At 55.9% G+C, this 20,328-nt stretch overlaps 1 protein-coding gene across 7 annotated transcripts in view; it reads right to left on the bottom strand.

The window, feature by feature from the left end:
• The window catches only part of SPNS2 (SPNS lysolipid transporter 2, sphingosine-1-phosphate), a 37,467-nt gene that overhangs the window by 2,329 nt on the left and 14,810 nt on the right, over window positions 1–20,328 (bottom strand). For 3 of the 7 annotated variants that reach the window (XR_011467922.1, XR_011467921.1, XM_005906705.2), the window contains exons 2-11: window positions 19,535–19,600; window positions 9,497–9,633; window positions 5,382–5,533; window positions 5,079–5,145; window positions 3,410–3,552; window positions 2,961–3,113; window positions 2,659–2,848; window positions 2,286–2,351; window positions 383–481; window positions 124–287 (exon numbers count right to left, since the gene is read on the bottom strand). Coding sequence is in view for 3 of the 7 variants with exons in the window: in XM_005906705.2 (XP_005906767.2) it covers window positions 124–287; window positions 383–481; window positions 2,286–2,351; window positions 2,659–2,848; window positions 2,961–3,113; window positions 3,410–3,552; window positions 5,079–5,145; window positions 5,382–5,533; window positions 9,497–9,633; window positions 19,535–19,600 (1,237 nt within the window). In the remaining 4 variants the exon portion in view is untranslated. The remainder of the gene's footprint in view (window positions 1–123; window positions 288–382; window positions 482–2,285; window positions 2,352–2,658; window positions 2,849–2,960; window positions 3,114–3,409; window positions 3,553–5,078; window positions 5,146–5,381; window positions 5,534–9,496; window positions 9,634–19,534; window positions 19,601–20,328) is intronic. The other 4 variants (XR_011467923.1, XM_070389254.1, XM_070389255.1 and 1 more) reach the window with 2 other exon arrangements.

Raw genomic sequence — 20,328 nt, 5'->3', positions numbered from 1 at the left:
TGGGCTCCCACTAGTGATGCAGGCCACACCTCTTGGAGGCGGGACCTCGTCGGCCAGGTGAACCCACCCACTCACCCTGTCACAGCCGCAGTAGGCCCACCCCCACCCACGCTGCCAACTCACTGCTGCTCAGCCTTGGCACGGTCGCTGAGGAAGAAGAGCGCGGTGGCCAGGAAGAACATGCCACCCAGGACCACAACGAAGGGGCAGAGCATGAGGGCATAGCCCAGGCTCAGGAACTCCCAGAGTGGGGAGTCCTTGGTGCTCTGGCGAATCAGGTCGGAGATCTGGGGGGTGGGGGAGCCAGTGGATGTCAGGGCGGGGCCACCTCCCAAAGCCCCCACACCCGCCCACCCCCTCCTCTCCAGTCCCTGGTACTCACAAAGCCAATGAGGTAGGGGCTTCCGGCATCCCCCAGCAGGTGGGAGGTGAAGCTCTGCAGGGCCACAGCAGTAGCCCGCCTGGTGGGGATGACCACATACTGTGCAAGAGGTGGCAGGTCAGAGGCCAGGGGAGCCAGGCGCACCCACCTGGCCTCATCCCAGGGGGCCCGACACTTCTGATGCTCCCATGGCCTCACACGAAGTTCTCTCTTCCCCACTCCCTCCTCCAGCTCCTAAGTCCACACTGCCTTAGCACCTGGCCCTTGGCCCTTGGCAGGGAGCCAAGCGCACCGGTCATGGGCAAACCGAGGCCCCAAGGCACAGAGATGGCACATGGCCGCCCTGGGGCCAGAACCCCAGCCTCAGGCTTGCCCTGACCTCCCCCACAGGGGAAAGACCCATCCTGGTTGCCCTGCCGAGGCCCAGGCTGGCGGAGGTGGGCGATGCTGGTGAAGAGGATGAGTGGAAGAACCTCCACCTTCACCCCAGCACCAACTGCCGGAGCCCCTGGGCCCCCAAACCCACCCTCCCACCTAGACCAAGCAGCTCCTGACCCACAAGGGGGCCACAGCTCTAAAGCCGGGTGGGCCAAGGCCAGACAGAAGGGCTGGTGGCAGAGGAGCGGCGGGTGGGCAGCAGCCACCTCAGCGGGTTCTCTGGGCAGCCCCCTGCCCCAGAACCCCACCCTTTGTGGACAGACTATGACAGCAGCTAGTGCCCACCAGGCACCCAGTTACTGGGGGCGGGGGGAGGGGAGACCTCGATTGCATGGCCCCGTTTCCAGGAATAATTAGTCACTTAGCTGTGACACTTAATAAAATGGGACACAATTTCCCTGGGACCCAAACCCTGTCAGCAGCTGGGGCTGCCCCTGGGGGTAGAGGCAGAGCAGGGGTCCTGCCTACCGCCAAGGACACTTGATTCAGTCTCACTCTGACCGTCACTCCCACGTGTGCAGTGACCCGCCCCACCCCTGCCACCCGTGCCTGGCACCATGCTGAGGCGCAGAGCTGAGTCAGACCTCCCACCCTTCTAGCCACGGGCTGGTCAGGGGTTAGTCAGGAGAGACAACCCTGGGTGAAGCAGATTTGCAGGGAAGCTCAGGTGAGGCAAGGAAGGCTTCCTGGAGGAGGAGAGATGGCAGGGGCCCGACACCCAGGCCGAATCTGACCTCCTAGGCTGACCCCAGGTGCCCTGAAGGTGGCCCCTGAGGAGTCCTTACTCCTCCCTGCCCCCCAGGGTCCCACCCCCAGCACCTCCCAGACACTCTCCCCACCACCAGTCAGTCCCCCACATTACCCTCCTCTCAACCCTCTTCTGGCCCCAACTTGGAGGATCCCTGAGATCAGGACCACATGTCACCCCATCTCAAACCACTACCCCCAGACTGCTGCCACAGTCAAGGCCACAGGCCCCTCCAGGTCCCTCCTAGACTGCTCCTGTCCCTGCTCAAGGACACAAACCCCTGCCACCACTCAGACAGCCCTTTGTCCCTGGCTGGCTGGTCTGGAGCCTATTGTTGGCCCTGTGAAGACAGCCTCTGTCCACCCAGCCCAGCCACAGGCATCGGGCAGGCACGCCTGGGACCCAGGCTGAGCCAGAGAGGGCAGAGTCCACAGGAGCTCAGACCCTGGGGGCGGAGCGCTGGCAGACAGCACCACGTCGGTGCCAGCCTGGCACTGCCAGCCTCCCGGCCACAAACCTAGTCCTCCAGACATTACCCTTCTGCACCCAGTCCCTACATCCCTCCCTTCTGCCTGCTCAACCCTCTGATTCCAGGCACTGGCCCAATACAGACCCCTCAAAATCCCCGCTGTCTCCCTTCTCAAGTCCTGCCAGCTCTCCCATCCCTTCACCCGCCCTCCCCAGCTGCCCTGAGCAGTCAGCCATGGCCTGCCTCACCATGAGGATGTCCGCGGTGATGGCCCAGTTAGAAAACAGCAGCGTCTCCCCTACGAAGATGCAGATCTGTCCAGGGTCGGGGAAGACCAGAACAACCATCAGGGGGCGCTCTACCCACTATAGGTCCCAGGCTGCTCCCTGCACCCTGGCTGCTGGCAGGGAGCCCCCCACAAGCCTCCCCTACCCCAACTCCTGGCAGTCAGGCTCCTGAGAAATCTGTGGATAATCTACAGGCTTCAAGCCAGGCCCACAGCCCTGAAGGGCACCCAGAGCCCTGGTCAGAGCAGGGACAGAGGACTGGAGCCTCCGGTGGGGGAGGGGGGGGCGGCATCTCCCACCCCCACATTTCCTGCTCCAGAGCCCCTGCACTCACATAGGCCCCCACGATGCTGCTCTTGGCGGCCACGAAGATGAGGCAGATGAAGATGGCGGAGCCCAGCATGCCCACAGCACACACTAGCGGGTCAGCCCTCTGGGTCCGCAGGCGGCACCAGCGTGTGGCTCCCGCCCCCGTGACCACGCCCAGAAAACCCGTGAAGCAGGTGATGGCCCCAAAGATGAGGCTGCAGAGACAGAGGACAGTCAGGGGGCAAAGCTGGGGTATGGGGGCTGACCGCATCCCTCACTACCCACCCCCGCCCGGCCCCTGGCACCAACCCCCGGGCCCGGCCCCACCTGTCCTTGGCCCCACAGGGTGGGCTGCTGCAGGTTTCCGCCGTCTTCTGCACGACTTGGGCACGGTGCAGGTAGAGCGGAATCCACATGCCCAGGGCCCCTGTGGCGAAGGACACGGCCGACGTGGCCAGGGAGGAGAAGACATAGCTGCGGCTGGAGAGAGGCCGGGGCAGCGACATGAGCACGGGGGCTGGCAGCCCTGTGGACGGCAGGGCCCAGGAGGCAGACTTTCCTCCCTCACACCCTCCCCCCAAGGGCAGAAGGCCTCGGATGCCTTCCCTGCGGGCTCCGGGGCCAAGGGCTCTGGCTTCAGGAATTATAAACACTAGTGGTCTCAGCACTGCCGACAATGGAGATGCCAGGGAGTCCAGCCAAGCAGGCAAGGGGGGATGTCCTCTCATCTCGGAACCCCTCCCTCTTCCCACTGGACCCCTCCCAGCAGCACTCACTTGCGGATCAGGGCCTTCATGTCCCGGAGCCATGACGTCCGTGCCTTGAGCTGCCCCCCGAGCTGGTCGGCGTGGCCCCTCTTCGTGGCCGGGACCAGGACAAGGATGAGCGTTCCTGTGATCATGCCCAGGATGGGGGACACCTGGCGGGGCAGGGTGCATCACGTTAGGACACCAGGGCCCCAGAGTCTTTGTCTCTCTTGGGCACTGGGAAGGGGCACCAGGCCAGCCACGCCTTCTCTGGGCCCTGGGCTCCTCCTCTGGGCTCGTATCTGCCCAGCCTTCCAGACTGGGCAAAGCCACTGGGGGTGATGCTAGCACAAAGGGCAGGTGGGCTCCAAACGGGCTGTCCAGACTAGGGGTAGGACGGGAGAGGGGACTGAAAGTGAAAGGGAAGGAGGGAGGAATGGTCAGAATGGAGGAAGGAAGGAGGATAGATTGCTAAATAGACGGACAGATGGATGAATGCTTGGATGGACGGATTGCTGGGTGGATGAATTAACACATGGAAACACAGGAGGATGGATAAATGGATGGATGATGGATGGTACAAAAGGAAGACAGGTAGGTGGGCGGATGAGAACTAGGAAAGGGGAGTTCCTGGGATCAGGGGCCAGATACCAGCTCTTACCCACCTCCCTGGGTCTGGGAAACTTTCTCATGCCAGCTCCTCTCCCTGGGGAGGGTGGGCACTGAGAAGGGACTGGTTGGGCATGAAACTTCCAGCTAATATATCAAGTAGGTGATCATTTGGGAGGGGCCCATGTGGGTGGCTCGGCAGTAAAGAATCTGCCTGCAATGCAGGCAACCCGGGTTTGATCCCCGGGTTGGGAAGATCCCCTGGAGGAGGGCATAGCAAGCCACTCCAGTACTCTTGCCTAGAGAATCCCACGGACAGAGGTGCAGGCTGCAGTCCTCAGGGTCACACAGCGTTGGACACAACTGAAGCGACTAAGCAGCTGCAGCAGCATGGGGGTCCCTGGAGAACAGAGGCTCGGGGCCCCTTTGGGTCTTCCTTGCATCCTGCCCAGTGTCAAGAACAGAATCTCCAAGGCCCCAGGCCTCTTTCCGGATGGAAGGAGCACATCTTGGGAGCCTGAATTCCAATCCGCCAGCTCCTCCACCCGCTCATGAGAACAGGGAAATCTGTACCCACCCCCACCAGCCCTGGGAGCCCGTGGGCTGGGGAGTTCCTTTCCATTTGCCGTCTCCCCCACCCCCCATCAAAAAATTCCACGGAGGCTGCTTCCTTCCTGCTTTTGAGGAAAAAACACTTTGTCTTAAGCTTCCTCTCCTTCGCTAGACTGGGGATCTCTGTTTCCTCTGATTGCACCGTCCTGGGGCCTTGGCACACTTGTGCTGAATCCTCCTGCAGGACAGGAAGTGGCCCCACACAGAGGTCTGGTCTCAGTCCCACCCTGGCGCAGTGCCCCCCCCACCCCCAGCTTGAACCAGGAAGTGCCACCATGAACCTGGAATTTCCTTCGTCCTCGCAGACTGAGGCCCCTGAGGGTGGCAGGGGCAAGTCTGGCTCCCCAACACCTCAAAGTGGGTTCATGGAGAAGAGCCCAGATCTGCGAAGTGGGAAGCTAGGAAGCCAGGCCTGGGCTCTGTCCCCGAATTTCTGGGTGACCCTGGGCAAGAGCTGGTCTGGGGAAGGTGTCCTTACCCGCAAGGCCCAGTGCCAGTCTCCGGCCGCCTGCTTCACGCTGGAGCCGGTGATGTAGCCCAGGCCGCTGCAGAGAAAACAATGTAGTCAGGCAAGGATGGGCAGGGAAGTGGGGGTCAGGGAATGCTCACCAGTCTAGGAGGCCACCAGCCCTGTCCCACCCCAACACCCCCCTCAGCCAGCCACAGAGCTGGTCCCGGCAGCTTTCAACGCTGACCGCCCGCATGTTTAGGTCACAGACAGCTGGACATCAAGGAGAGGGGATGGTCAGAAATCCGAGGGGACCCTGCCCGGATCCCTCACCTGCCCAGCGGGATGGCGAAGTAGAAGACAGACAGCATGAGCGTGCGTGTGTTCTTGGTGAAGAGGTCGCCGATGATGGTGGGCGCAATGGTGGAGTAGCTGGCCTCACCGATGCCCACCAGCCCGCGGGAGAGGACCAGCAGCCAGAAGTGCTGTGGGGGAGGGGCGCAGGCTGCTGGGAGACTGTCCTGCTCCTCTGCCTGCTCATCCTTGGTCCCCGCTTTGCTCCCCACTCCCTGCGGGGCCCCGGAGCCAGGATGGAGCCCAACCACTGCCTGAGCAACAACTACACCCCAGGCCTCTCCAGGCCTCAGCTCCTACCTCTGAATAGTGGGTCAGACTGGGCCCAGGACTGGGATGGAGCTGGACATTCACAGGCTGAGAGTTGCAGGTGTGGCAGGAGCAACAGCCTGTCTCCACTGCCAGCCCCACCAATTAGGAGCCTTCTTCCCTGGGTTCTGGCCCCACCTCGGGAGCCTCAAGCCAGCCGCACTCTGAGTCCCATCCCTGACAGGGCCGCTGGGCTGACCCTGGCGGCACTGAGGACCCAGTGTACACGGGGAGTGGGCAAGGCAAGCCCAGTGGGCTCAGCACCCCTCCCCCATCACACATCAAAGAGCAGAGCCCAGCTGAGCCGGGAAGGGTGGGGCCCTGCCAGCTGCCAGTGGTCCTACCCGCTTTGATGTAGAGCCGGCCCCTCCATCCCCCCCAGCTGCCCAGGGCCTGAGAACCAAGCCTGGTCATTTTCCCCTGGCCCCACCCTGCCCACCCATCCGGCCCAGCATCGCCCACATCCAACCCTCCTCCAGGTCTCCCTGTTTCTCCATCTCTTTCCCAGCCCTCTCTCCCATCGCTGGTCCTGCCCACCCCTCTCTGTGCCTCTCGTTTCCATAGTTCGTTCACCCTCTCACTGTCTTCCTTCCCCGGCCCCTGCCTGTGCTTCTTTCCCTGGGAATCAGCTGCTCACAGCCTTAGCCTAGTTTTCTGTTGGATTCTTTGTCTGTCTTGCAGTGGTTTCTGTTAGCTTCTTATATATCATGGGAATTGATGTTTATTAGATAGGTCGCAAATATTTTCCACCATCATCTTTCTTTCCACTTTTTTACGGGGAGTTTCATCACACAGAAGCTTTATTTTGTGTTATTTAATTCAATGCTGTCCCAGCTGCTGATTTTCCCTTAATGGTTTCTGAATTTCATATCTTGCTCAGGAAGGGCTAGTCCATCCCAGAACTATACATATATATATTCTCTTTTCTTTTGTGTTTATTTTAGAAAGAGAAAGAAAATTGGAATGATGTCCTGTTCTCCTCGGTTACAAGAGCAGGCAGATAAGGCCTCTTTGACAAAGGATCCCATTGATCCTCACTCCTCCCGCTGGAGCTGGGTATCTTGTGCATCTGTCGTGACTTCTACCTTTGCCTGTATGTACACATATCAGGGGACAACATTTAGTGCCCCCTGTGTGCTTTAAAAAAAAAAAAATCAAAGGACCATGTTTTTCTCCATGCATCTTGTCCCACAACTTGCTTTTTTTCCCTTCATCTTTTGGAAACCCATTTCAGCTGGTTGATGTAGATCTCGTTCATTCATTAGCTGCCAAGAATCTCATAGCATGAATACACCCCATTCTATCTGGGCATCCCCCTAGTCATGATCATTTAGACTATTTGTCTTCTCTCTCCCTGTCTCTTTTTTTCTATTACAAAACTACGACAAACATCCTTGCATGCACCCATCACTTCGTGTCCATGAGGTGGAGTGTCTCTCTTCGGCATATACTTCGAAGTAGAAGGCAGGGCTCTGGGGTATACCCAGAATTTTATAAAATCCTGCCACTTTGCTCTCCAAAGAGGCTCTCCCAATTTACACTCCCACCAGCAGCTTTAATAACACTTGGTACTGTCAGCCTTTTTAATTGCTGCCAATCTGATGGGTGTGAAATGGCATCTCATTGTTGTTTTAATTTGCAGTGCTCTCCTTACTCTTGAAGCAGAGAACCATCTCTTCCTACATACATTGCCCTTTGGGGATCTTCGTCAGGAATTGCCTCTCACTATCCTTTGCCTATTTTTTTTTTACTGAGCTATTTGTCTTTTTCTTGTTGATTTTTATAGTTTGCTTTTAACTTTACTTTCATCTATCTGGGATTTATTTTGAAGTGTGGTTAGAAATACAGACCATACTTTATCTTCCATCCAGATGGACAGCCAGTCCTCCCAACACCATTTATTTGAGATGCAACTTTCATCCTTCCATGAAAAGGAGGACTCTGTTTCCTCAGTCTCTTAGTTTATCCCTCTGCTGTTTTAGTTAGAATAGCCATGTTGTGATAACCAATGGGGCAAGGCCCCTTTCACTGTTATTTTCACAATGCTCTTGGCTGTTCCTGGGCATTTTCTCTGCCAAATTAACTTCAGAATCACATTGCCAAGGTCCACCAAAACCCCCCATGGGACTCAGAACATGACAGCAGTGAATTTAGAGATGAATTGGGAGTGACCCGTCTGTTTCTCCCTCTGCCTCTGTTCATCTTCTCTCCCCAGCTTTCCTTTCCTTCCACACACCCGGAACGGTGCCCAGACTTGACATCATGGTCCTAGACTCACTGGTCAATCCCAGAGGCAGCCTCGTGGGCAGGACGAGACCCAGAGGAGGCCCAGGAGCCTCTTCTGGTCCAGTCCCAGTTTTGACTGTGGCCATCAGACTTTACCTGATGCTGTAGGTCTGGAGCTTAGCTGACCTGACCCTCCTCCTTCAAGTTGCCCCATGAAGCAAAGCTGGAACCCCCAAATCTACCAGTTCTCTCTGCCCTCACCTCTAACCTTCTCTCCATAAATGTAAATCTGACTCACCCTTCCCTTCTTCAGACTCTCCCAGGATCCCAGAAAGAAGTTCAGGCCTCCCAAATTGGCAGTCAAGGCTCTCCATGACCTGGTCCCTGCCTTCCTCTCTAGTCAAAGCACTCTCCTCCTTGATCTGTCAACACTCTACACCATTTGTGCCTCCATAGGGCTGCTCCCTCAGCCCGTGCCATCTTCACCAAAAGGCCAAACCTGCCTGTCTTGCCTGCCCAGCTCAAGTGCCACCTCCTCCAGGAAGTCTTCCCTGACTATATGGATGTCAAAGACTGTTGTCTCTCCTCAGTGAGGACTTTCAGCACTTTGCATATCTTGAAAGTCTGAATGTGGGAGCTCCTGTCACATCTTCCCACCCCTAGCCTGGATGCTCCCAAGGCCAGGGTCTCCTCTTTTGTCCCCTAGGCTGAAAACTCCCTGAGGATAAGACCTGATTTTCCCCCTTCTTCCTCTATCTCCATCTACAATAGCCATCATGTGATTGTCCTTTCTCTGCTTGAACACCCCTAGTGATGGGACACTCACTACCTATCAGAGCAACATATCTCCTCTTTGGAAGAAAGAACAGAAATAAAAATGTGCTGAACACCTTCCATGTATGTGTCAGGGTGTGGACATCCACCCGTTCAGTTTTTTCTCACAATAGTCCTTCACACAGAGAAGTGTTATCCCCCTATTGAAGATGAGGAAACTGAGGCTCAGAGAAGTAAAGCAAGTTTCTCCAGATCACAAAGTTGAATGGGCCACAGAACTGGGATCTTCAAACCCTGAACTGTGGGAGCCAAGTCAGAAACATCTTCCTTAGGTTAAACTGATGTTTATTTCCAGAGGACTTTGATCCAGGGAACTGGCTGGCCATTGGACAAAGAGCAAACTGTGTGAGGCCCAGAGAAAGGTGGCGATGTATCTAGAGTCACGCAGCAAGACAACAGCAGAGCCGAGACTAGAACCCAAGGTCCTGACTCCTTGGCCTGACTTGCTTCCCCCTCTTTCTCACATTCTCTGCAAATCAGAACCAGCTCAGGGAGAGTTAAGATGTCCCACTGGGCTACGAGTCCTTCAGCTCAAGCCCAGCACAGGGAAAGGCCATCAGCAAGGCCAGTGTATCGAAGTACCCAAAGACCCCCTCATCGCAGTACACTTGAACCCAACAGGCTGGAACCCCAGTCTAGACTAGGACAGGCCACCCCCTGGAGGAACCAGGACACGTGGACGGGATGCACAGGAATGCCGGGTGGGAAGCCCGGGCAGGTCTCACCTGCTGGGGGATGAAGGAGCTGGAGAACGTGACCGCCGACCAGAAGAAAATCCCGCAGCTGAGGATCACTTTCCTGTTGAAGCGGTCACCCAGGTAGCCGAAGATGGGGGCGGCCACCATGAAGCTGCAGATGAAAACTGCATGGGAAAGGAGAGTTTCAGGGGTGGGGCAAGGGTATGGGAGGGTCCCATGGCGGAGCCCACCTGCTCAGATCACCCAGCAAGAGACCAAGTGCCTTTTGAGGAAGCAGCCCCCACCCAAGAGGGGCAGCCTCGGCCAGGCCCCGGGCCCAGGGGAGCCAGGACAGCCCCGTTGGGTTAGGAGACCACACAACTACATCCTCTTCAATGCTCAGCGGTAGGTGAGCCCTTCGGGTACTTGAAAAGGGCTAAGCTATCCACTCCAGTGTTCTTGGGCTTCCCTGGTGGCTCAGCTGGTAAAGAACCCGCCTGCAATGCGGGAGACCTGGGTTCAATCCTTGGAGAAGGGAATGGCTACCCACTCCAATATTCTGACCTGGAGAATTCCATGGACTGTATAGTCCATGGGGTCGCAGAGAGTCAGACACAACTGAGTGCTTTTCACTTTTTAAAAGAGTAAAGATTTATTCAGTGAACACTTTTATGCACCAGGGGCTGTTCTGGGGGTTCACCGCATCACATCTTGTGTGTCCTTCTGACCCCTGTCCCATTTCACTTCTCTCTCACACACACTCAGAGAGAAGTGATTTGTCCAGAGCCCCACTGGCAGTAAGTGTCCCAGTGGGGATTTGACCTCCTATCTGCCTGACTCGAGCCAGTCTTCTTTATACTTTGCCATACCGCTCTCTTTATTATATTTGAAAAAAGAGGTTCAGAGAGGGAAAGGAACCTGCCCAAGGCCACACAGCAAAAGAGGGCAGAACTGAACCTGGAAACCCAGGTCTCATGCTGGCCTAATCACACAACCACCCTAACTCCCAGTAAGCTACAGAGGCTTTCCTAACAGTTAGGAACATTGTCATTTCTTTGTTCATTCATTCATTCAATAACTCGCTCATTCATCCATCCTTTCATCCATTCAACAAAGACGAAAATTCCTGGCCTCTTGAAGCTTTCATTCTAGTGAGAAACAGACAATAAAATTAAGAATATAGTATGTCAGGTGGTGACAAGTGCTAAGGAGGGGAAAAGGGCAGAAAAAGGAGATAGGAAAAGCGTGTCAGAGAAAAGAATACAAGCGTAAACATTTAAAATAGAAAGGTCAGAGAAGGTGACATTTCAACAAAGACCTGGAGGAGATGAGGAGATGAATCATGCAGATATTAGATTGAGGACAAATGCAAAGGTCCTGGAGCAGGAGTGGGCTTAGCATATTTGTGGAACAACAGAGACCAGAGTAGCTGATGTAGAGGGACCTGGAGGAAAGGCTAGATGGGGTAGGGCCTTGTGGCCCACTGAGGTGACTATGGCTTCTAGTGACAGAGGAAGACACCAGAGGATGCTGAGCAGAGGCGTGAGGTGACCTGGTTTTGTTCTTCCAGAACAAGAGAGCAGCAGAGTCTTAGAGGACCCCATGGGGATGGCTCTAGCAGGATGGGAGGGGCCTTGGGGGTCCCAGGTGGGATGAAGAGGCCAGCAAGGCCGGGTAGGCGCCAGGTCACACAGAGAGGCAGCCCCCGATTTCCTCCTCCTGGAAGGCGGACCAGCAGCTGACGGGCAGATGGCCAGACAAAGGCCGGGTGAGCAGACAGGGTGGCCTCTGACCGCCAAGTTGGACGTTCACAGGGGCTGGCTGGTCCCTCACAGGCCTGCGCCCCTAAGAGAAGAGACAGACGGAGGGAGGAGGGCAGGCTGGGGCCACGTGACTGTCTCTTATCCTCTGGAGGAAGACAGAGAGTGTGTATGGTGTGAGGATACTTTGTAATCCCAACTGGGTGATGCGGGCCTGCTGCAGAATCAGCACAGCAGAGAAGTGCAAGAATCTGGACTCCAGACACACTGTCCAGGCTCGAATTCAGCTCTGTTCCTTGCCAGCGGGGTGACCTTGGGCAGGTCACAACCTCTCTGTTCCTCATTCCATGGTATGCTGATAAATGTTTAGCAACTGTCTCTCCAAAAGGCGGGGGGAGGCGGGCCCTGATGAGTAGTGTTGCCAGTTTGCATGGTGCAAATACTCCCAATGTGGCCTGATTTCAAACTCCCAACATGATGTCACTGATCAGAATTGAGAAGAGATACGCAGTTCCACAGAGCTGTATATGAGTCTACCATCCAGATTCAACAGACATAAATAACCTAAAGAACGCAGATAATACATACAAGGCAGTAAAATAATTAGGAAGTGATGAATCTTGAGTGTTTATTACCTTTGTTTTTAATATGTTGTTTAATTGTAAGTTGATGTAATTTAGTTTTTAACAACGGTCTGTGCTTAACAACAAGCTCACACAATTCCTGAAAATTTAACAATCAACTCTCAGGAGTCTAAGCCACCTCCGGCGTGCCAACTTCCTCATCTGTGAAATGAAGATAAAAATAGCAACTCCCGGCTAGCTCTGGGCACTACTGAGATAATGCTTGTAAAGTGCTTAATGCCACGCCCTGCCCAGAGTGGGTCAACCTTGGTCGACAAAGGGCCCTTGTGTAGATCAGTCAAGGTAGAAATTATTTCCTCGTATCTAGAAAAAGAATTATTCCTGCTGGGTCTGTCTCCCAGGATCTGCCTGAGATCAGAGCAGAATAGGGGTAGGAAAGAGACTGCAGTCTCCTGAGGACTCCACATGTTAGGGAAGAAGGAAGACTCGTTCAGTCTATGCCTGTCTCTGCAAGGTGGGGAGTGGGCAGAAAAAAAATTAGAGTAGAAGTTGCCCCCGCTGTCCAACCAGGGAGCAGACCTCATCTGTGGGTTGCCCAGCTTAAAGAGTTAAAATGCCAAGGAACCAGCAAGTAGGGCTAAATTCTGCTAAGACAGTGAAGGGAGGCTTTCTGGAGGCAGTGATGCCAGAGATGGGCATTGAAGGCTCCATATGAGTTTACTGTGGTGATGATAACACTTAAAATCAAGAATACCAAAAGATCAGTTACAAATCGTATGACTGTATAATGGTTAATGAGCCATAATGCTGACCATTAATAATAACTGCAGTTACCATTTATGGAGCATTTATTCTAGGCAAGGCCCAGGGATGTACCCTGGACATAAGCACAGATCCTCTCAATCTGATTCTATTATCTTCATCTCACAGAAGATACAATAGAGGCTTAAAGGAGTGACATCACACAGCTAGTGTGTGGCTGAGGCAGAATTTATACTCCAACTTGACTCCAAAGTCCTTGCTCTAAATCACACTACAGACTGCCAGGCTGGGAAGGCAGAAGATCCCAGCTGATGTTCCAAAGGTCAGAGAAAGTTCAGGGTGTGTCAGGGACAGCAGGAAGATGCAGGAGGCTGCAAGCTGGGAAGGTGATGGAGGGAGCAGCAGGGGATGGGGATGGGGAGGGGGACCAGGCCGTAACCCCTAGGACTGGGTCTGGCGGTTAGTGAGTGGGCAGTGGGAGATCCACAGCACTCTGGCAGTTAGTGAGTGGGCAGTGGGAGATCCGCAGCACTAGACAAGCCCCCACTGGATGGATGCAGAGAGGCTGAAGGAGGTGGGTCAGGCCTCAGCCTGACATCCAGCCATCCTGGTCCAACCCTACCCTCCTGTCCACAGGGGAACTGGAAGGCAACCCCTCTGGCACTTCCCCCACTGGTTTTGTGCATGCTCTGTGTGGCCAGAGGCACCCAGGACTGCAGGTGGACTCCTGTTGGAGCAGCCGCACCCTTTCCCCACCCTCATCCTGCCAAAGGGCACCGAGTCCCATTTTACAGCCGGAGCCACTGGAAGGTGGAGGAAATTGCTCAAGATGACACAGCAACCCTCTTGACCTTGGCCTCCCTTCTTCCTCAGGGCCTTCCCCTTGGGGACAAGGGAGTCCAAGGTCAGCAGGAAGACTCAATCCATCTTGACAGCCCTCCCCTTCTGCTCAGGGGAGACAAGAGAAAGGACCTTTCCTGGCCCTCAGGGATGTCACAGGCCAGCAGAGAGGCCTGAACACAACCAGGTAGGGACCAGAGGAAAACAAATTCCCGACGGGAGGAACAACACGGGCAAAGGCCTGGACAGGTGACCCATGTCCCAGGAAAGGGCCAGAGCCTTCTCCAGCCAGCAGGAAGCTCTGGTGAAAATAAAGACCAGCCCAGGCTAGAAGCTTCCCAGGCCCACCACCGCCAACCCCATAGTCTGTTTATTCGAGGAGAGCTTTCTGGGCAGAGTGGCTGCCCCACCCCTGGTCTCCGCAGGGATGGCTTTCCCAGCACGAGGACATCCTGTGGTCAGGGTGTGGGGATGCCCTCCGTCAGCTCACATGTGCTGAGCCCACAGGTCCCAGACAATGGAGCCACAGGCAGGGAGCCAAGGCAGGGGGCAGGGCCTCGGAGGGCGGTGTGGGAGGAGTCGGAGCCCCTGGCTCACCAGGAGAAGCTGGGTCTGAGCCTTGCTGCTTCCTCTGCAAGATGGGCGATGCCCCTTCCCACTTTTTAATTTTTTTGCCTCCCAGCACTGGCTTCCTGAATAGCACAGTGGTAAAGAATCCACCTACCAATGTAGGAGACGCAGGTTCAACCCCTGGATTGGGAACATCCCCTGGAGGAGGATCCCGCTCCAGTATTCTTGCCTGGAGAATCCCACGGACAGATGAGCCTGGCGAGCTACAGTCCATGGGGTCACAGAGTCGGACACGACTCTTGTGGGATCTAGGTCCCTGGGGACAGAACCTGCATCCTCTGCAGTGGAAGCGCAGAGTCTTAACCACTGGACCGCCAGGAAGTCCCACCTCCTCCTCGCAGGGCCAACAGGAAGTCATCAGGGCTTGGCGCCCTCCACCTCTCGTGGTGCTGGCTGAAAGCCTTCTCCCGGTGGGCCTGCTGAGGAGGCCAGCACCCACAGCTCGGAGCAACCCCCACTGAGAGCTCTGAGCCCTGGCAGGCAGCCCCAGGAACCCTTCTACCACCACCCCCCTCCCTGCACCCCATCCCTTGGGGCTGCTGAGGAGGTAGTCCTGGAGCAGGAGTGGGTGAGGTCTACACTGGGGGAGCCCTGGACTCCCATACCATGGCCTTGGAGCACGTACCCAGCCCCACCTCAGCCTGGGCTGGACCAGGGTTATTTTTACAAAATCCGGATCCGACCAACTTATTATTGGAAGGAGACTCGCCATCCTCCACATCCTGTGGGCAGGGAGGGAGCTCAGGCAGGCAAGGGGCGGTGGGGGTCAGGCTATGCCTGCCCATGGGATATGGAGGATGGAGGCCCAGGCCAGCTAAGATGACCAGGAGGACCCAGATCAGCGCCCACCCCCCGATCGGTGCCTGGACACCCATCACACTCAAGAGGAAGGAAGGAGGGGGACTACACCTCTTGCAGACTCTGCTCAGGATATAGACCCTAGGCTGGCCACTGAGGCCTCAGGAAGAGAGGTTCTCCAGCATCCCTTCAGACAGGAGGGCCGTGAGGGGACAGCCACAGGGGCTGCCCAACTTTGCCTGCAGAACCTGAGTCTTTGCCAAAGCTGGAGGATATTGCCCGGCTGGCCGAAGTTGGGAGGGAGCAAAGTGGGGAGGGAGACTCAGTCCCAAAGCAAAGGCGCCGTCTGGTTTCAGTCTGAGCTGGCCCTTCCTCTGTCCCCTGCCCCCGAATCCTAGCCCTTCCTCGTGATGCCACAAACCCCAGCCCTGAGTTGCCTCCCAGCTTCCCCCTCCATCTGCTCGCACACTCAGCCTCAGCGTGACCCTCCTGATGCACACACCTTACAGGGACCAGCCCTGATCTGCTATCTTCTCTGGCTCCCCACTGCCTCCAGACAAAACCCAGATGCTCCACACCATCAGACCCCACCTGCTGTCCCCAGCCCCTCACCTTAGCTCTCCCCACGACAAAATTCACGCCAGAGCCAGCACAGCCCTCACTCTCACTCCCCGCTCCCCTGAGTTGCATTTATGCAGTGTCCTCAGATCCAGCTTCTCATTCACTTATTTTCTCTTCAACTGGGTCTAGTCTACTTGTTAACTCATCTAATTATGTTTTATTTTAATACTTATATTTTTCACTCTGGAATTTCGAGTTTAGGGCTTTTAAACATCTTTTTTTTTTTTTTTAAATAATGTGCTATTCTAGTCCTATAAATTCTACTCGTTCTTTAGAGCTTTGAGTGTTAAACATACCTAACGTAAAGTCCTTTCAAATGAGTCTGTTCTAATGCTTTAGGAGTGGGTTTCCCCATTTTCGGAGCTGGGGGACTCTCTCCCACAAATGTGGGTTTCCCTGTGTGCTCTGTTCATTTTGAATTTGGGTTTGTCTTCAGTGGGAATTGTAACCTGTGTCCTGTGCAGGTCCTGGGTCATGACAGCTTCCCTAAGGAGCAGTTTGGAACTTGGTTCTGCTGGGATTCCTGAAAACAGATGCCTGTCTGTGGAAGTGGGTGGAATTCCCAGGCCTGTACAAAGCACGAGCTAGACTCGGCTCCCTGCTAAAATGCTGAACCAAGGAAGCCATGTCTTTTCACGGATGGAAAAACTGTCCATCAGCCTGGGTATATAGCTTGAAATCAGGGAGCTTGCCCCGGGCAGAAACTGAATCACCCAGATATTGGTGATCAACTAAAAACACAGGGACCCAAATCTGCTCTGCACAATCTTCAAAGTAAAAAATACCCCCAAGTCTGGAAACTGGGCCAGACTAGTCATACTTTGATGAATCTGGGTGATGGCTCTATGGAAACCTGTTACATTATTCTATGATTTGTGTATATTTGAAAGTCTTCGTGATAAAAAATGTTTACATTAAAAATACTGTAACAAGCTTCTAAGACATATGCTGGTCCCCACTTGGCTTTGGTACTAGCTCCCACTCCTGTTTCCGAGTTCAACTCTTTGTTTCTATCACCTGGAAATGTCCCTGCTAGCTTTAGCTTTCAAACTCAGCTATGTCATTTAAATATGTTTTCTTGACATATTTTATCCAGCTGGAAGGGGGAAACTCTGACAAATCAACAAGCTAACTGAAGTCCTTTCCCCTGTATGTGTGTGTGTGTGTGCTCAGGCACGTCCTACTCTTTAAAGGCCCCATGGACTGTAGCCCACCAGGCTTCTCTGCCCATGGAATTCTCCAGGCAAGAATACTGGAGTGGGTTGCCATCCCTCCTCCAGGGGATCTTCCTGACCCACGGATCAAACCCAAGTCTCCTACGTCTCCTGCATTGGCAGGCAGATTCTTTACCACTGCGCCACCTGGGAAGCCCTGCTTTCCCCTGAGCAAACTCTAAGTCATCCTTCAAAGCCCCACTCAAATGTCCCCTCCTTGGGGAAGTCTTGGCTTGCCACCAGACACAGCTAGGTCCACGCTCTCTGCTACAACCACCACCACCCCAGGCTCCCACAGTCTCTGCTGGATGGGGACTAAATATGTCTTCTGTTCCCATCAATACAAGGAATCTTCCTGCATGCAAGGACTGAGTCCGAGGCAGAGCCTAGCGCAGGGTCTGCTGAGCAGTAGGTTTGGCAACAGCTGCCCCTTTAGGTGTGGGCTCTGGGGACTCTTGACTTCCCAAGACAGCAAGACCCAAGAGCTGTACTTCTGCTGTGGGCTTTCGCAGAGGCTGAGCTATGGCTGCTGCAGCCGAGGGGCCGGCTCAGAGCTGGCAGCAATATGCGAGGGGGCTGCCAAAAGTAGGCTCTTCCCAAACCAGTCTTCATGCTCTGGTCCCCAGGGGAAAACAGCACGGGCAGGCCCAGGCCGAACTCTCCGCCCCTGCCCCCCAACCCTGTCTCCTGGCCCAGCAGCCCCTGGTGCCCACAAATAAGCAGGCATCCCAGCCCTCAATCCTGGCCCTTTGATCTGGGCAAGCACCAACACCTGGCTGGCGCCCTCCACCTGGCTCCGACCTTATCAGTGCTTGGGGAAGAGACAGGTGCCTGGGGCCCAGGCCAATTTGATGATTTGCCTGGTAGCCCACTGAGTCACATCCTGGTCCAGCCCACCTGGCTTCTTGGCTCAGTTGGCCAGAAGGGCAAGGACACTCTGGGGAACCCTCCCAGCTGGTGCCCAGGGTAGGGGGTAGGATGAGGACCACAGGGCAAAGACTAGAGGGTCTTGGAGAGTGCTGGAAATGCTCACCACGGCCTAGAGGCACTCACCCAAAGAATGTTGAGATGCCAGACACTCTGACGCCTGGGACAAGCCTCACCAATCCAGTGAGTGTCTGTGTCCCATCCCAAGCCAAGAAGACCCCATACGCAGAAGTCCCAATGCCAGGCCTGCTACTCTCTCACCATGAGACCTTGAGCAAGTCACTTCCCCTCTCTTGACCTCTATGCTTCCATCCTGAAAGTGAAGCTGACCAAAGGGAGCTTGGAGGAGGACGAATCAAAGAAGATGATGCTGTGGATGGTCTGTCCACCTCCAACCAGGTGACCAGGGATAAGTAGGGGCTGCCATGACTTCTCTCTTAACCAAGACAGGCACAGCCCAGGACATAACTGTGGCAAAACCATGACCCTGGCAGCCCTCCCACCCTCTCCCTGGGTGGATGCACTGGTCCTGACCTCCATCAGTGGGGGTTGAATGGAGGAGATGGAAGCGGAGGAAAATCAGTCAGCAACCTGGAAGGGGATGAGGCTTGGGCTGGGTCCCCAGTGACTCAGGGGCTCTGGAGGGAGGAGGATGGGCAACAAGGCTCCTTCCTGCCCTTCCCTCACCAGCTTGGCAGCCTGCTCCCTCCCACACTCCCATCGGGCTTGACCTCAGTCTCCCCCATCTCCCAGGCTGTAAGTGCTGGTCAGTGCATTGCCCGGAGCCCAGGAGGCTGGAGGAACCTGTCCCAGGCTCCAAAGCAGGATGACTTGCTCTGACCCAGCCAAAGGAGGCCAAGCAAGGGCAGGGAGGGGGCAAGGAGCCCACAGAGGGGCTTGGGAGGTGATGTCTGCAGAGGCGAGGGGGACCTGGATGCCCTTAGGAGAAGCTGGGCCCCACAGACTTGCCCCAGTCCCAGCTCCGTCCATTCTCACCTATTAGGGCTGAACCCTGGAGCTATACATCTGCCTTCTCTCTAAGCCCAGAAGACCCCACCTAGGAAGTGAGAAACGGAGCCTGGCTGAGTGGCTGTGGCTCAAGGAGGCCTGGCACCAGGCATGCTGGAATGCCACCCAGACAGGTCAGGCAGGTTCCTGGACGGAGCCAGCTCTCTCCACCCCTGCCTCCCCGGAGAGCCCGGGAGGGGACGGGGTTCCCAGACTGGAATGCAGACCACAGACCTTCTCCCCTACATCTAGCTGGGCCTCACAGCCCGAGGAAACCAGGGCCAAGGGAACCAGCCACACAGCAAGGTCAGGGCCGGGTCAGGACCAGCCCTAGGATGTAACACTGCTCCGAGTCTCTGCCCCGGCATGGGGGTCCTGCTGAGGGCACGGCCAGCAGGGCCACAGCCCATGGGAGGGCCAGGAGCTCAGGTCCAACAGGGCCACTGGGCAGGCGCAAGGTTGACATGGGCCCTGGAGGGAGGGGCAGAGAGGCTGGAATAACTGCATAATCACCTGCTGTGCTGCCCTGGCCCAGGGAGGGTGGGCCCTGCCTCCCCATCAGTCCCAAGGCCAGGATCTCAGGCGAGAGGGGCCGAGAACCTCAGACCCAGGTCTAGTCTGGGACCCAGGTTTCTCAGGCTCCTGCCCTGGGTCTGCAAACTGCTCCGAGGCTGACCAGCTAGAATTTCCTGCTTTGGCATCTGAGAGGTGATTCCCAGGTGCCTGCGTTCTTACCCACAGCCCTGAGGGCAGGTGCTGTTTGTTTTACAAGAATAGAAGCAGAGACTGGGAGAAGTGGCGCCTTATGTGAGTGACAAGGTGGGATGTTGGACACGAAGCTCACGTTCTTTTCAGCAAGTCAGGACCACGGAAGAGATGGGCAGGGAATCCCCACCAGGTAGAAAGCCAGGTTGGGGGACCAGGATGGGAGACGGGCCTCACCTGACTGCAGCAAACCGGCGCCGCGGTCCTTGACCCCAAAGTGTTGCTGGATATCCAGAAGAACGCCTGGGAGGAGAAGACAGAGGGTGATTATTGGAGACGCCTGAGCCCAGGGCACCCTCACCCCTCTGCCCACCCAAGTGACCCTCAGCCTCCACTCAGTCCTCTTTCCACCCGTCTGGGTCCAGCTTGGCCCCAACTAGAGAACTCCACCCTGCCCAGTTATCCAGGCCACTGGGGGCCATGGAGGCCAAGTGTCCATCCTGCAGTGTTTAACCTTGCACTCTGCCAGTGTGGGGTCCGAGGAGCAGACAAGCGAGGCTCCTCCATGATCACTCAGCCCACCTAGGGCAGGCAAGCCTCCTACTGCCAGCCTGGGCCTCTTGCCCACCTGCAGCCCAGCCCCAGACTAGGAGCTGGAACCCCAGAGGTGGACCCTGCCCTCAGGGGAGACCCTGAAGCCCACAGCCCAGAGAGTGGATAGGCAGCCTCTGAAAGCTGCAGGGAAAGCCCTCTGACCAAGGAGAGGGTGGTGAGAGCATGCAGGCAATGCTTATACCTGCTCACCTGCACATGTGCACAAACACATCCCCCCAGCTGTCCTCAGGAGTATAGTAGGACCCCCAGTTTTCCAATGAGGAGCCAAGATGCAGAGGGAAGCAGGTAGGGCTCTGGGCCTGCTTTCCTGGGGGAATGGGAGCCTTTGAGGTCATGTCTGCCCTTCACCCAACTTCCAACCACCTCTGCACTCCCGCTAGGAGCGTCAACGGGGTTGGTAACTAGGACAATTAGAA

Source organism: Bos mutus, chromosome 19 (assembly GCF_027580195.1).
Source record: "Bos mutus isolate GX-2022 chromosome 19, NWIPB_WYAK_1.1, whole genome shotgun sequence".
NCBI classification, from domain to species: Eukaryota; Metazoa; Chordata; class Mammalia; order Artiodactyla; family Bovidae; genus Bos; species Bos mutus.
Note: the sequence above shows the minus strand (reverse complement) of the source record. Positions and strands in the feature narration are given on the sequence as shown.